The following is a 14641-nucleotide window of genomic DNA, read 5'->3' as shown; positions in this document are numbered from 1 at the left end:
TTAGCCGTTCTGGTGGGTACGTAGTGTCATTTCATTGTAGTTTTAATTTTTAATTTGCAAAGCAAATCTAGAACACAACTGGCTGCTTTTTTTCTCTCTGCAGGCCAAACTCATGTTCACAATTTCAGGTTTGGACAGGTTTCAACTCTTTCGAAATCAGATTTTTTCTAAAGTAATGCGAATGTAGATTTTTTTTTTTTAACCTTCAAAGGAATTCCAGTTTTATAAGGCTCCCTCCTAGGGCCAGGAGTCTCTTGGCGTGACCCTGGAGTAAGAGACCAGAGAATTCCTAGCAACAGAACTTCTTTTCTAGCAACACCTCTACTCCGGGAGTACCCCGGGCTCTGAAGGAAAGAGCAAATGTAAAACCGGATGTTGACTGTTTTGCCATAGTAACGCATGCAATTCCGGAAGTAATGCCAGAGGAAGAGGAAGTGAGGCGCACCGAGCACCCACGTGGATTCTCTGCGTGTTTCTGCGTCTCTGAAACCCGGTTCCCTGGGCTTGCTGGGAACCACTGTTTAGTCAACATGGGTCGCTCGGGGAAGTTGCCCTCAGGTGTGTCAGCTAAGTTGAAGCGCTGGAAGAAAGGCCACAGCAGTGACAGCAATCCCGCCATCTGTCGCCACCGCCAGGCTGCCCGCAGCCGCTTCTTCAGCCGGCCCTCAGGTAACCGGTCCCTGAGACCCGAGCAGGGCCGCCTCCTTGTTTTGAACTGGCCTGAATCTGGGCGGGTCCGGGTCCTCTCGAGGTCCGGGGCCCAGGTATTGGGACTTTCACATCTTAGGTTGTCTGATCTGAAACTCACTGTGAAGGCAGCCCTTCCGTTTCACATATGCGGAAACTGTCCACAGTGGATAAATGACTTGCCCATGGTACAGGACTGTAACTTAAACCTGGGGGCTGGGGCTGCGGCTCAGTGGTGGAGCGCTTGCCTCGTATGTGTGAGGCACTGTGTTCGATCCTCAGCACCACGTAAAAAAATAAGCAAAATATAAAGTTATTGTGTGAATCTACAGCTAAGTTTTTTTTTTTGTTTTTTTTTTTTTTTTTTTTTTTTTTTTTGTACTGGGGATCGAACCCAGGGCTTTGTGCATGCAAGGCACAACTAAGAATATTTTTAAAAAGTAAACTTAGATGGCTCTCCAGAGAGGCTTTCATCTTTATGTGTTCTACCGGCCTCCCAGACGACTCCCACGGACGCTTATGCCATCGGTACAAGGGAACTGTCGGGGAAGGTTCCCTTTTGCATTGGCTTTCTAAGTTTTAGGCACACAGTGGGCCGACAAGGCAGATCGTGTTCAGAATTCAGCCTCGCCGGGTAGGGGATAGGGGACCGGACCTAGGCTGCTTTGTTTCACAGGGTTGTCTGTTTTGTAGCCAAAAGGAGGTTTGGGTAGAAGTGCGGGGTCTTACCTTGTGCCTCTGGTTCTCAGGCAAGAGCGACCTGACAGTTGATGCTGTGAAGCTGCATAATGAGCTGCAGTCAGGATCCCTGCGCTTGGGCAAAGGTGAAGCCCCCGAGACGGCCATGGACGAAGATGAGGAGCTGGCTCTTACCCAGAAGTCCTCCGGCACCTTCCTCAGTGGCCTCTCTGACTGCACAAATGTCACCTTCAGCAAAGTACAGCGCTTTTGGGAGTCCAACTCAGCGGCCCACAAGGAGGTAGGGAGGCTGAGAAGGGTGTGGGAAATGGAGGAGAGGCCAGGCTCATGCGTTTTATTTTCCTCCAGTCTTTGGTGACAGCAGCTGGTTTCTGAATGATGTGTCATCTCTCTTACCCTTTGTGTCTCCTACACATTAATTCCTCCTAGGGCAGGTTTCACTTTCCACTTTTCCAACATTTTCCCTACTGAAGTATAAAGTTCTGAGGAATATTTTCCAGACATTTGTCTCCACACTATACCTAACCGAGGACATTGTACATAGAATATTTTCAAGAAACATTGAAAATATGTCAATTGTTGAATTAATTAATGCTGAGTGAGAGTGATTATAAAATGTCTTGTTTAGCAAAATTAAATTTTATTTACCTTTATAATTCTATTTATACTTTAAAGTTATGTGCATCTGTAGTTTTCATTGTTTAAATGAAAAATGTTGAAATTTAAGGTGATGTCAATAGAATAAAATGTGATAGTTATTCTCCCAATTTGACTCTTCCCCAATGGCTACTGTATATGGGTCATAAATAAATGACCTAGCCAGGCATGGTGGTCCCTGCCTGTAATCCCAGCAGCTGGGGAGGCTGGGGCAGGAGGGTCATGAGTTCAAAGCCAGTCTCAGCAAAAGCAAGTGCTAAGCAACTCAGTGAGATTCTGTCTCAAAATACAAAATAGGGCTGAGAATGTGGCTTAGTGGTTGAGTGGCCCTGACTTCAGTCCGCAGGACCAATAAATAAATAGACAGCACAGTGATGTAAAGGGAGCCACGTGTATAATTGAAAATTTTCTAGTTAGCTACATTAAAAAAAGAAACAGGTGAAATTAATCTGTTTTTTTCCCCCCTCAATTTTCAGTGAGTATTGAACCCAGGGATATTCCACCACTGAGCTATACTCCTAGACCTTTTGTTTGTTTTTTATTTTGAGGCAGGATTTAAATTGCCCAGGATGGCAATCCTCTTGCCTCAGTCTCCCAAGCAGCTGAGATAACAGATATGTACCACCATGGCTGGCAAATTTTAATATATTTTATTTAATTTATTATTATTATTTTAATATACAACCAATATTTTTTAAAATGAGCTTTTCCCACCTCCCCCTAAGAGAGGGTCTTGCTGTGTGGTCCAGGCTGGCCTGAAACTTCTAGGCTTAAGCAGTCCTTCTGCCTCACCTTCTGAGTAGCCAGGACTATAAGCATATGCCAATATACCTGCTTCAAAAAAAATGAAAGGTACATTATTTTTATGATATTAAAAGTGTGGGGCTGGAGATACAGCTCAGTTGATAAAGGGCTTGCCTCACATGCACAAGGCCCTGGGTTTCATCCCCTGTACCACACACACACACACACACACACACAGTGTGTAACCTATTCTCATATCCTCTCCCTTTCTTTCATTTGAAATGGAGTCTTTGAAGTGAAATTTTAGCATTCATGTTCTGATACATGCCTGTAATCCCAGTTGTTTGGGAGACTGGGGCAGGAGAATCTAAATTCAAGACCAGCCTGGGCAACTTAGCAAGACCCTGTCTCAAATGTAAAATGAAAAATATAAAGGGCAGTGGATATAGCTTAGTGGCAGAGCACTCCTGGATTCAATCTCAAAACAAAACAAAAACAAGTGTATAATTTACCTTTACTCCTGTATTTTCACATTTGCATATTAAATTTTTATTGGAGCTGGGCCTGGTGGCACATGCCTGTAATCCCAGTGGCTTGGGAGACTGAGGCAGGAGGACGACAAATTCAAAGCCAGCCTCAGCACCTTAGTGAGGCCCTTAGCAACTTAGCAAGACCCTATCTCAAAATAAAAAATAAAAAGAGCTGGGATATAATTCAGTAGTAAAGCACCTTGGATTCAGTCCCCAGTACCAAAATAAAAAATAAAAAAAAAGGAGGGCGGTTTATTGGAAATACTTGATTTCTATTTAGAATTTAACATTTATAGTTGCAAAAGTAGAGTTACATACCAGATTGTTCTAAGTATATGTTTCCCAATAACTGGATAAAGTGTTTGTTGTTTTTGCTGGTTTGGTGCTGAGGATTGAATGCAGGACTTCACACATGCATGCCTGACAACTGAACTACATCCCTAGCCCAAGTATTAGTTTTTAAATTTAATTAGAATTAAAAAAATATTCTATTCTTGGGGCTGGAGTTTTAGCTCAGTGGTAGAGCTCTTGCCTCACATGCATGAGGCCCTGGGTTCGATTCTCAGCACCACATAAAAATAAATAAAATACGGGCTGGGGATGTGGCTCAAGCGGTAGCACGCTCGCCTGGCATGCGTGCGGCCCGGGTTCGATCCTCAGCATCACATACCAACAAAGATGTTGTGTCCGCCGAGAACTAAAAAATAAATATTAAAAATTCTCTCTCTCTCTCTCTCTCCCTCCTCTCTCACTCTCTCTTTAAAATAAATAAATAAATAAATAAATAAATAAATAAATAAAATTAAGATTTTGTGTCCATCTGCAACTAAAAAAAATTAAAAATAAAAAAAAAGAAAAAGAAATATTCAGTTCTTTCGTCCCAGCAGCTTCATTTCAAGTATTCAGTTCTTCTTGTCAACATTACTGTTCTAGGAGTTTTTTTGTGTGTTTTTTACCATATTTGGTTATTTGGATTTACCAAAATATAATTGTTTTATGTCCATCGTTCTCCAACTTTTCCCCATTGAACAGTATAGAAAGTACATTGAAAGTACATATTTGTAACTCATTCTTTTCAATGACTGTACAGCATTTAAATTTGTCATTATCAAATAATATTAGTACATTATTAATTCACTGTTGATGTCTGCTTGGGTGTTCCAATTTGTTGTAGTGAACATACTTGTGCAAAAATCTTTTCACATTTATGCAGGTATTTCTATAAGAAATGGATTATTTTTTTGAAAAAAAAATTCTAATTATACATGATAGTAGAATTTATTTTGACATATATACATGGAGTATAACTTTTCATTCTTCTGGTTGTACATGATGTAGAATTACATTGGTCGTATAATCATATATATACATAAGATAGTAATGTCTGATTCATTCTACTGTCTTTCCTATTCTCATTCCCTCTCCCTTTCCTTCATTAGAAATGGAGTCTTTGAAGTGAAATTTTAGCATTCATGTTCTGAGTTTTTCAGTTTGCTAGACCTATGGGGTGTACCCCAGCTCTGAGTGCTTGTCCATCTCTAGGCTTTATGATTTTAGTTTGTGAAGAAAGGGAAGCCACCCCAGATGGGAGTAGCTTCCAGATATATCACAGGTGCCTTCTTCCTCTTGCAGATCTGTGCAGTTCTGGCTGCTGTCACCGAAGTGATTCGCTCCCAGGGAGGGAAGGAGACGGAGACTGAGTACTTTGCTGCTCTGGTGAGTGGGTGCACCTGGGGGTTCAATAGGTTAGTCAGACTACAGAGAGCAGACAGGTGTCCCTGGCCTATAGGGACAGAAAAGGACAACTTTGAACAGGTGAAAGTGCTTCCATTGTGCTCAGGCAACTTGTTAAGGCTGTAGGTATTTTTTCTTGTAACACAAAAGTCCACTGTTCGGGGCTGGGGATGTGGCTCAAGCGGTAGCGCGCTCGTCTGGCATGCGTGCGGCCCGGGTTCGATCCTCAGCACCACACACCAACAAAGATGTTGTGTCTGCCGAGAACTAAAAAAAAAAATAAATATTAAAAAAAAAAAAAGTCCACTGTTCTTCCCCCTGCCCTCCCCCCGCCCCCCCCCCCCCCCCCCCGTACTAAGGATTGAATTCAGGGGTGCTTTAGCACTGAGTACATTCTCAGCCCTTTCTATTTTTTATTTTGAAAGAGGACCTTACTGAATTGCACTGAGTCACTGAACTGGTCTCAAACTTTCCAACCTCCTGCCACAGCTTCCTGAGTCATTGGGATTACAGGCATACACCACCATGCCTGGCTACTACTTTATTCTTTCTTTACTGGTTCTAGGGATTGAACCTGAGAGTGCTCTACCCCCGAATTGCATCCCTACCCCCACCTCCTTTTTTTTTTTTTTTTTTTTTTTTAGGCAAGGTCTCATTAAGTTGCCTATGCTGGTCTCAAATTTGCAATCCTCTTGCCTTAGTCTCCTAAGTAGCTGGGCTTGTAGGTGTGTGCCACTTTGTCCAGCTGATTTTTACATTTTATAAAGGATTATTAAGCATATACAAAAAAAGAATATGCAACAAAGATCATATGTTAGCCTCTAAAGTATAAATATTTATTATTTGGAAATAACTTTTTTTGAGAGGGGGGGAATTGCCAATCCCTTTTCCAGAAAAATGAAGTAAATAAGATGGCAGTATAGGGTTTATCATGTGCCAGGTAATATTCTTAGTGCTTTACATATGTTAATTCAATTGAACCTCACAACTTATAAGCTTGTAGCATCGTCATGTGTCACTTAACAACAAGGATACCTTCTGAAAACAGTTGCTGGCTGATTTCCTCATGTATGAACATCATAGAGTGTACTTACACAAACTAAGCTCTAGTATCACTAGGTGATATGATCTTTTGGGACCATTGTCCTATATGGGGTCTATCATTGACTGAAATGTCATTTTGCAACTGATACTATTCTCATCTCTATTTTCCAAATGAATAACTGAGTCACAAATAGGTTAGGGTACTTGGCCAAAGTTACATAATGGTAGAAGCTGGTATTTGAACTTCTGAAACCATGGTTCTGGTTCATAACTATTTTGAGGGGGCATGTGGCTACTCCCTCTTGCTTTCCTGTTGAGTAGTGTGACACTTTATCCATTCACTCCCTCAATCTGGCTTTCAGATGACAACAATGGAAGCAGTGGAGTCCCCAGAGTCGCTGGCTGCTGTTGCTTACCTACTGAACCTTGTCCTGAAGCGGTGAGTCCCAATTCTTGCTTGAATGCCAGGTCTCTTTATCGGGGCGGGGGGGGGGGGGGTTGGGAATGAGGACAGGAGGAACAGAATTAGGGAATTGTTCTTTAAATAAGGTACTTGATTTTTAAGATGAAAGTGTTTTGGAGATTGGTTGCACAATAATGAGAATATACTTAAAACTACCAAACTGTAGGCTCCAAAGTGTTTAAGATAAATTCTGTGTATGTGTATTTTAACACAATTAGAAATTTAAAAATAAAATCAGAATTTAAAGAATATCTGGTAGCATTCTACAACATTGGGCTCTGGACTTGACTTGGGCTATCACACATTGGAGTGAATGTTGGTGCCTGGGGAGGGGGTAACCCTGGAGCAATGAGGAGGGCAGGAGAAATGGACTGGGAACATTGGCATCAGGCTCTGTGGAGATGTGCAGCCAGAGAGGGGCTGAGAGGACTCAAGTGAGCTTATAGCGACCCATCTTGTGGGTGCTGGGGAAGGTGAGGGAACTGGGAGCTCAGGCATCGTCAAAAGTGTGCCAAACCCAGGGTAAGGAAGTACGACTCTAGTCAACTCGCTGAGTGGCTGGGCCAGCCATGCCCTTTCCTGGGTCCAGCTTCCTCCTTTGTACCACCAAAGCCTGCACCAGCTGTTCTTCAGATGCCTCTCTGGGGTGACCTTCTCTGTTGTTCCTACAGCGTGCCCAGCCCTGTACTCATTAAGAAGTTCTCTGATACCTCCAAGGCCTTCATGGACATCATGTCTGCCCAGGCCAGCAGCAGCTCCACCTCTGCCCTCCGATGGGTCAGTGTCTGTGTGTTCTAGAGCCCATTGGGTTTGGTTAAAGTGTAGCTGTCCCCTGGGAGGTGTTTAGACACTCTGTGGATCCTTAGACAGAACCCTTGGGCATTTTCTTTAGTTGGTGAGAATCTGGCCTCTTTTCCCTCCTGGATGAGGCTGGTGGAGCTGAGAAACTGACTTTCTTCTTCAAGGTCCTTTCCTGCCTGGCCACCCTTTTGCGGAAGCAAGACTTGGAAGCCTGGGGCTACCCTGTGACCCTTCAGGTGTACCATGGGCTGCTGAGCTTCACTGTGCATGCCAAGCCCAAGGTGAGACTGCTAGGTCCCCAGAAAATGGGGAGGGAAGCTAGCCTCTCTGAAGGGATTGGGGAGGAGCCCCTGAGGAGCTTTTGTTCAAGGCTATATTTCTTGCCTCCAAGTCAACCGCATGAATCTGGAAGGTGAGGGACAGCCCCTTCTCCAGCAGCAGGTTCACTGTCAGGCCCTTCTGAGTCTCTCTGGTACCTCTTCAGGCAGTGATGAGACTGAGTGACCTGTTGACACATCGGTCTCCCAACATGTTTCTTTACCTTGGCAGGGAGGATAGCACTGTAGAGGTTCTGGAGTCACCGCTGTGGTGTCACCTTGGACAAGTTAAATTAAAGTCTTTAAACCATGGCTTCATAATCATAAAATAGGGATAAGAATCCCAACCTTGCTGCAGGGTCATGGGCACTCACCAGTGTCCATAGGCCTGGTGCTATTCCTGGCTTATAAGCAGGTATTTAGAAAGTGGTGATTCCTCTCTCTGTTTCCTCCAGAAATTTAAAGCAGGAGGTATATAATAATAATTATTGCTAGCATTCCCCACTGTGCTAAGCACTGTGAGCCCAGAGAGTCTCATGTCTCCTTACATATGTGTTCACATCTTTCCCTCACCAGATTCAGGTCTCTGCTTGAAATGTCACTTCACTGGTTGATACTTTCCTGACCACCCTATAAAAAGTAGCAATCCTAGGGGCCGGGGTTGTGGCTTAGTGGTAGAGCGTTTGCCTAGCAAGTGTGAGGCACTAGGTTTGATCCCTGCCACCACATAAAAATAAATAAAATAAAGGTATTGTGTCCATCTACAACTAAAAACAACAACAACAAAGTAGCAACCCTATTTTATTATCTTCAGACTACTACTTCTGATGTATATTTTTTTTTCTTTTTTGCTTCTGTTGGTACAGTATAGTTGAACATAATAATTGAGTTCATTTTAATATAATCATACATGCATGGAATTTAATTTCCTCTGTTTCAGTCCCTGGTGACCCCCCTTTCTCTCTCCTCTCTCCTATTCCCCTTTTTTTTTACTGTCTACCTTCCACTCAATTATATATTTTTAATTGGTGATTTATAGATACATATAATGGTAGAATTCACTGTGGTATATTTATACATGTGCATAGTGTAACGTTTTGTCTTTGTTGTGTTTTGTTTTGTGATACCGGGAATGGAACCCAGGTCTTCATGCGTGCTAGGTAATGGCTCCCCCATTGGACCATATCCCCAGCTGCTTTTGCTTTTTCTGTCTCAAGTAGAATGTGATTTTGTCTGCCCTATTCACTGCTGGTTTGCTCACACCTAGAGCAGTGCCTGGCTGGGTGACACTCAGCATTTGCTGGATGATTGAATGAATAAATCTCTGTCTAAAAGGTGAAGACACACTCAGAGATGAAATAGTAGAGAGCTTAGTAGAGAGCTCAGGAGTCAACCACAAGAAAGCCCTGATTTAGCACTGGGTCCATAGTACATAGTCAGTCAAAGCTTGGTGTTGAGCCAGGCACAGTGGCACATGCCTATAATTTCAGCTACTTGGGAAGCTGAAGCAGTAGGATCATAATTTGAGGCTAGCCCAGATAGCTTAGCAAGATCCTATCTCAAAGCAAATAGGGCTGGGGGTGTAGCTTAGTGTTGGAATGCTTGCTTAACATGTACAGGGCCCTGGGTTCCATCCCCCATACTGCAAACAAAACAAAGCTTGGTTGTGATTTTGCCAACCACCCAAGATGTTGGCATAATGCCGATTGGCCTTGTCCCCCTTTTTCCTTGCTCCTCAGATCCGGAAGGCTGCCCAGCATGGAGTGTGCTCAATTCTTAAGGGCAGTGAATTCATGTTTGGTGAAAAAGCCCCTGCTCACCATCCTGCTGCCGTCTCCACTGCCAAGTTCTGCATCCAGGAGATTGAGAAGTCTGGAGGTGGGAAGCCAGCCTGAGGGCAGGTGGATGGGAAGTGGAGGAGGATCAATAATAAAAATCCCCCTTGGTCTTCCAGGCTCCAAGGAGGCCACCACTACTCTGCACATGCTGACGCTACTGAAGGATGTGCTGCCTTGCTTCCCGGAAGGCCTAGTGAAGAACTGTAGCGAGACTCTCCTGCGGGTCATGACCTTGAGTCATGTGGTGAGCTCAGGCCACAGGAAGGAAGGGGGGCCCATGGTGGTAGTATTTGGGGAGCTCACTGATTGGGCAAAAAGTGGATGTGATGGCATGTGCCTGTTGTCCCAGCTACTAAGAAGACTGAGGCAGGAGGATCAACTGATCCTAGGAGTTTGAAGCCATCCTGGGCATACTGAGACCTTGTCCCCACAAAAAAGCAGGACCTGGGATCTCCTTGCCCTGACTCTACTACACTTATGCTAAAACAAAGACACCTTATCAACCACAATGTTGGGACCGGCTGAGCCATCTGAGCCCTGGTACAGTTGAAAGCTCCTCTTAGAGATTGAGTCAGAATGAGGTTGGATTGGTAGTGGGACTTGTAAAGCATCAGCTCCCCTCAAGCTCTTCTTCAGCCAGAGTCATAGTTTTATCTGCTTTAGACCTTTTTTTTTTTATTCTTGCTTATTTACTAGCGTGTCAGTATAGCAGCTTTAGACTTAGAAACAATCCCGTTTCACCAGCCTGGCAGAGTTGTGTTGAAATTTGTATATTCTCTTGTAGTGTTCATATATGCATTTAAAAACTTTTTTTTTTTTTTTTTTTTTTTAAAGAGAGAGTGAGAGGAGAGAGGAGAGAGAGAGAATTTTTTTAATATTTATTTTTTAGTTCTCAGCGGACACAACATCTTTGTTGGTATGTGGTGCTGAGGATCGAACCCGGGCCGCACGCATACCAGGCGAGCGCGCTACCGCTTGAGCCACATCCCCAGCCCCTTAAAAACTTTTTTAAAAAAATATTTATTTATTTATGTATCTTTAGTTTTAGGTAGATACATTAGTTTGTTTTTATGTGGTGCCGAGGATTGAACCCAGTGCCTCATGCATGCTAGGCGAGCACTCTACCACTGAACCACCACCCCAGCCCCTTAAAAACTTAATGACACGGTCATTGTTTAGAGAGGAAAAAAATTACTTGAAATTATGTGGAGTAAAAAGTAAGCCTAGTATAGTGTGTACATCTATGATCCCAGCAACTTAGGAGGCTGAGGCAAGAGGATCACAAATTCTAAGCCAGCCTCAGCAATTTAGCAAGATCTTGTCTCAAAGTAAAATAATAATAAAGGCTGAGGATATAACTCAGTGGTAAAGTGCCCCAGGGTTCAATCCCCAAAACCTAAAAAAGAAAAAACAAATTATTTTTTTCTGGTATCAGGGATTGAACCCAGGGGCACTTAATTACTGAGCCACATCCCCTTGCTGAGGCCAGCTTTGAACTTGTGATCCTCCTGCCTCAGCTTCCTGAGTAGCTGGGATTACAGGTGTGCTTCACTGTGCCTTATCAAAAAAAAAAAATGTATATATATATATATATATATATATATATATATATTTGATATATTTGGACATGTTCTCTTTGGTTAAACATATATTAGAAAATATTTAAATATAGTTATAATTATGGTATACCATTTGTAGTCTGCTTTAGTGTGTGTGTGTGTGTGGGGGGGGGTGCTGAGTTCCAACCCAGGGCCTCAGTTAGGCAAGTGCTGTGTCACTGAGCTATGCCCCAACCTGGCTTTTTTGGTTTTAGTTGAAAACATTTGTCATTGTTTAAATTTTTTCAAGATTTGAATTGGTTTGGTTTTATTTTGTGTGGCATTGGGATCCACATGCAGGACCTTCTGCATGCAAGGTACCAGTGAGCTTCATCCCCAGTCCCTAAATTGTTTAAAATCTTTTCGAGTGGCTGCCACCCTGTCTTTCTAAAATGACAGAGCATCTGGGTATGGGGGCCATGTTCAGGGTTTTAAGGGGCCTGTGGCTTCCTCCTTAGCCCACTGGGTAGAATGGGAGGTCAAGGGATCTAGGACAGCCTTTGCAGTTTCCTCTAAGCCTGTGTGTCTCCTCTAGCTGGTGACAGCCTGTGCCATGCAGGCCTTCCACAGCCTGTTCCATGCCAAGCCCAGCCTGGCCACCCTGTCTGCAGAGCTCAACGCGCAAGTCATCACGGTGAGGCCTAAATGGAGATGGGGGTGATTGCTGGGTGAGTCCCTTAAGAGGCTGTGCTGAGGGTGCTGGCCCTGCTGCTTGCTTACAGAATGAGGGTGAAATGATCTGGGCTGCTCCGGTGGAGGAAGTCAGGAGACAGGCCCTCAGTCAGGAGTCTGGCCACTGAAGTTAGCATCAATATCCATAGGAATTGGGGCCCTGACTCTTTCTTGCCTTTTTCTCTCTCTTTTTTTTTGAGGTGCTAGGGATCCAACCCAGGGCCTGTGCACACTAGGCAAGCACTCTACCTCTGAGTCACATCCCCAGCCCCTCCTGACTTTATTGACCTAATTAACCTCATGAACTCTAACCTGACCTGTTCACAGTTATCTGGAGCAGTGCTGGTAACTTGAGATCTGTGGGTGGGTCTGGGTAGGGGGCATAAATCCCTCAAAATTGTTGGCAAAATGTGTGTGTACTCACATGTGTTTCACCAGAGAAGGGCTCTGGTTTTTGTCAGACTCAAAGGGTGTGTGAGGCACCAAACTCCTGCTCCTAGAGGCTCTGCTTCCAGAGCATTGGAACCAGCAGGACTTGATGGAGCAGGAAAAGCCAAGGGGGCTTGAGTTCTGGCCAAGACATTCCTGGTGCCCTGAGGGTAGTAAGGGGTCATCATCACTGGGTCTGCTGACTGTCCTTGCTCAGTCTTTTGCTTATTCTGTCTCCCCCTCCAGGCCTTGTATGACTACGTCCCAAGTGAGAATGACTTACAACCCCTGTTGGCCTGGCTTAAGGTCATGGAGAAAGCCCATATCAACCTGGTCAGGTAGGGATGAGGTGGGGGAGGTCTCGGGGCCTTCCTCCAGGCTGTCTGCTCTGTGACACAGCTGTTAGGGATGTGAACTAGAAGCTGGAGGGGCCACTCCGCTTCCTTCCTGGGGTCTGCTGGTTTTTCCTTGTCAAGTGTGCTGGAGATGAGTGCTTATTTTTTTGAAGCACATGGTAGGGCAGCACAATGATAGCAGAGTTTGGTTCCTCTCCTGCAGTGGAGAGCACTGTATTTAGGCTGAGATCCATCCTGGTCCTTGTTGCTCCCTGGCTGTGCCATTCTGTGTGCTCAGTTTCTTTGTCAGGACCCTTTTCTGTGGTATCCCGCCCAGGCTAATATTTTCCTCCTCTGGGTTTTTTAGTCCTGCAAACCCAGTTTCTAGGTTCTGCTTTCTGTTTCTGCATTCATTCATGACCACTTAATAGTATCCACTTTTCTGGAATAAGGTTGGAAGAAAATGATGGCCTACATGCTTTGCCTGAAGCGAGGGTCTTGTAAGTCCTATAGGTACACCGTGCTGGTTCTGTCTTTCCCTCACATGAAGGATTCCCATACCTGCTCTGGCCCAGGCACATACTGAGTGCTTCACTTCCTTTGTTTTACCTCACTGATCAACCTTCCCTATGAGGCAGGTTTTAGCCTTGATTTTTAAACCAGAAGCTAAAGCCATGCGAGATAACTCCTCACACAGCTGCTAAGGAGCCTGGGAGGTCTCCAGCCCAGGTCAGCTAGGCCCAGGTTCTTTTTCCTACTCCAGACCACCTTTCATGTGGAAGGGCTGGAAATGGCAAAATCATCCCATTTGTTACTTCTCAGGATTCTGCGGGAGCATGCCCACAGTGGTGTCCAGGACATGTCTCAGGATGTTTGTTGTAGTATTAGGTGTTGGCAAAAAAGCTAGTACTTAATGTCTCATAGGGGAGAGGTTAAATACAGACCTTGAAAACTATTCTGACATTAGAAATGTGCTTCTAATGAAAAAACTCTAAAATACGTTGAGAAAGAGTAAGATGCAGAACAGTAGACATGGTCTGATTATTTGTATTTATATGCTCTGGACCCAGGTTGACGAGATATGAATCCTGACCTCATTACACCAACCTGTGTGGTCTTATGCAAGTTATTTGACTTGACGTTTCTCTATGTCTCAGTTTCTTCGTCTGTAAAATGGGAATTATAACAGGACTAATTTCAGTAGTTTTTGCAAGGTTGAAGTGAATGAGTGTATGCTTTTATTTCAGTGGTTGGTAAATATTATGTACAGGTTAGCAATTGTTGTTTTGTGTGTTGGTATATGTGTGAAGACTTCTGGAAGAGTGTTTAATAAATTTAACTTTGATTTTCCCCTGGGAAGTGCATTTGAGGGTCAGCCCAGAAGGGTGTAAAGGAAGGCATGCCCTTCATTCTATACCCTGACAACCTCTTTGAATTTTTTTACCACATGTAATTATTACTTCAATGAGAGTACCTTTTTTTAAATGGCCCATCAGAAGAGCCCTACAGAGTCCTGCAGTTTTGGATCTGGGCTGTGAGGGTTGAGACTTGGTTGCTTAGTCTCTGAGGCTGAGGACCAGGCCCAATAAAAAAAACTTTTGTCTTGCCAGGTTGCAGCGGGACCTGGGACTGGGCCACCTCCCTCGTTTTTTTGGAACTGCGATGACCTGTCTTCTCTCCCCTCACTCACAGGTGGTGACAGCTGCCACCCAGACTCTCAAGGTACTGCAGCATCCCCAACCCCAGCTGTAGCTAAGGAAGCGGAGAGCAGAAGTGGTTCTGCCACCTCACCTCAGACCACCAGTTTAGTCTTGGTGGCGTTCTAACAGTGGAAGATAGGTTTCTCAGAACCTTCCAGAAGTAATCATCTAGCAGGGATGAGTGCTCCTGGGGCTGCCTGGGACTTAGACAGCTTGTGGTCTTCTTTTTTTTTTCCCCAGGAGCTATTAAAGGAATGTGTGGCTCCACACATGGCTAACATCGGTTCTGTGACCGTCTCAGCCTCAGGTCCTGCCCAGTATATTGCCAAGATGTTTAGGTGAGCATGTGGTGTCCATGTTAAGATTGCATGAGGAGCTGGACTTGGTTCCACA

The 14641-nt window shown here is 44.3% G+C and overlaps 1 protein-coding gene across 1 annotated transcript in view; it reads left to right on the top strand.

Moving 5' to 3' along the window:
* Positions 1–284: 284 nt before the first annotated feature.
* Positions 285–14641, top strand: part of RRP12 (ribosomal RNA processing 12 homolog) — a 34988-nt gene continuing 20631 nt past the window's right edge. The window contains exons 1-12 of the mRNA XM_081268041.1: positions 285–669; positions 1437–1666; positions 4950–5033; positions 6458–6534; positions 7230–7335; positions 7524–7640; positions 9416–9554; positions 9631–9758; positions 11648–11746; positions 12460–12551; positions 14159–14270; positions 14489–14586. Of these exons, the coding sequence (XP_081124167.1) occupies positions 417–669; positions 1437–1666; positions 4950–5033; positions 6458–6534; positions 7230–7335; positions 7524–7640; positions 9416–9554; positions 9631–9758; positions 11648–11746; positions 12460–12551; positions 14159–14270; positions 14489–14586 (1535 nt within the window). The 5' untranslated portion in view covers positions 285–416. The remainder of the gene's footprint in view (positions 670–1436; positions 1667–4949; positions 5034–6457; positions 6535–7229; positions 7336–7523; positions 7641–9415; positions 9555–9630; positions 9759–11647; positions 11747–12459; positions 12552–14158; positions 14271–14488; positions 14587–14641) is intronic.

The sequence above is a fragment of the Spermophilus citellus genome (assembly GCF_964194105.1).
Source record: "Spermophilus citellus genome assembly, chromosome: 15".
NCBI lineage: Eukaryota > Metazoa > Chordata > Mammalia > Rodentia > Sciuridae > Spermophilus > Spermophilus citellus.
Note: the sequence above shows the minus strand (reverse complement) of the source record. Positions and strands in the feature narration are given on the sequence as shown.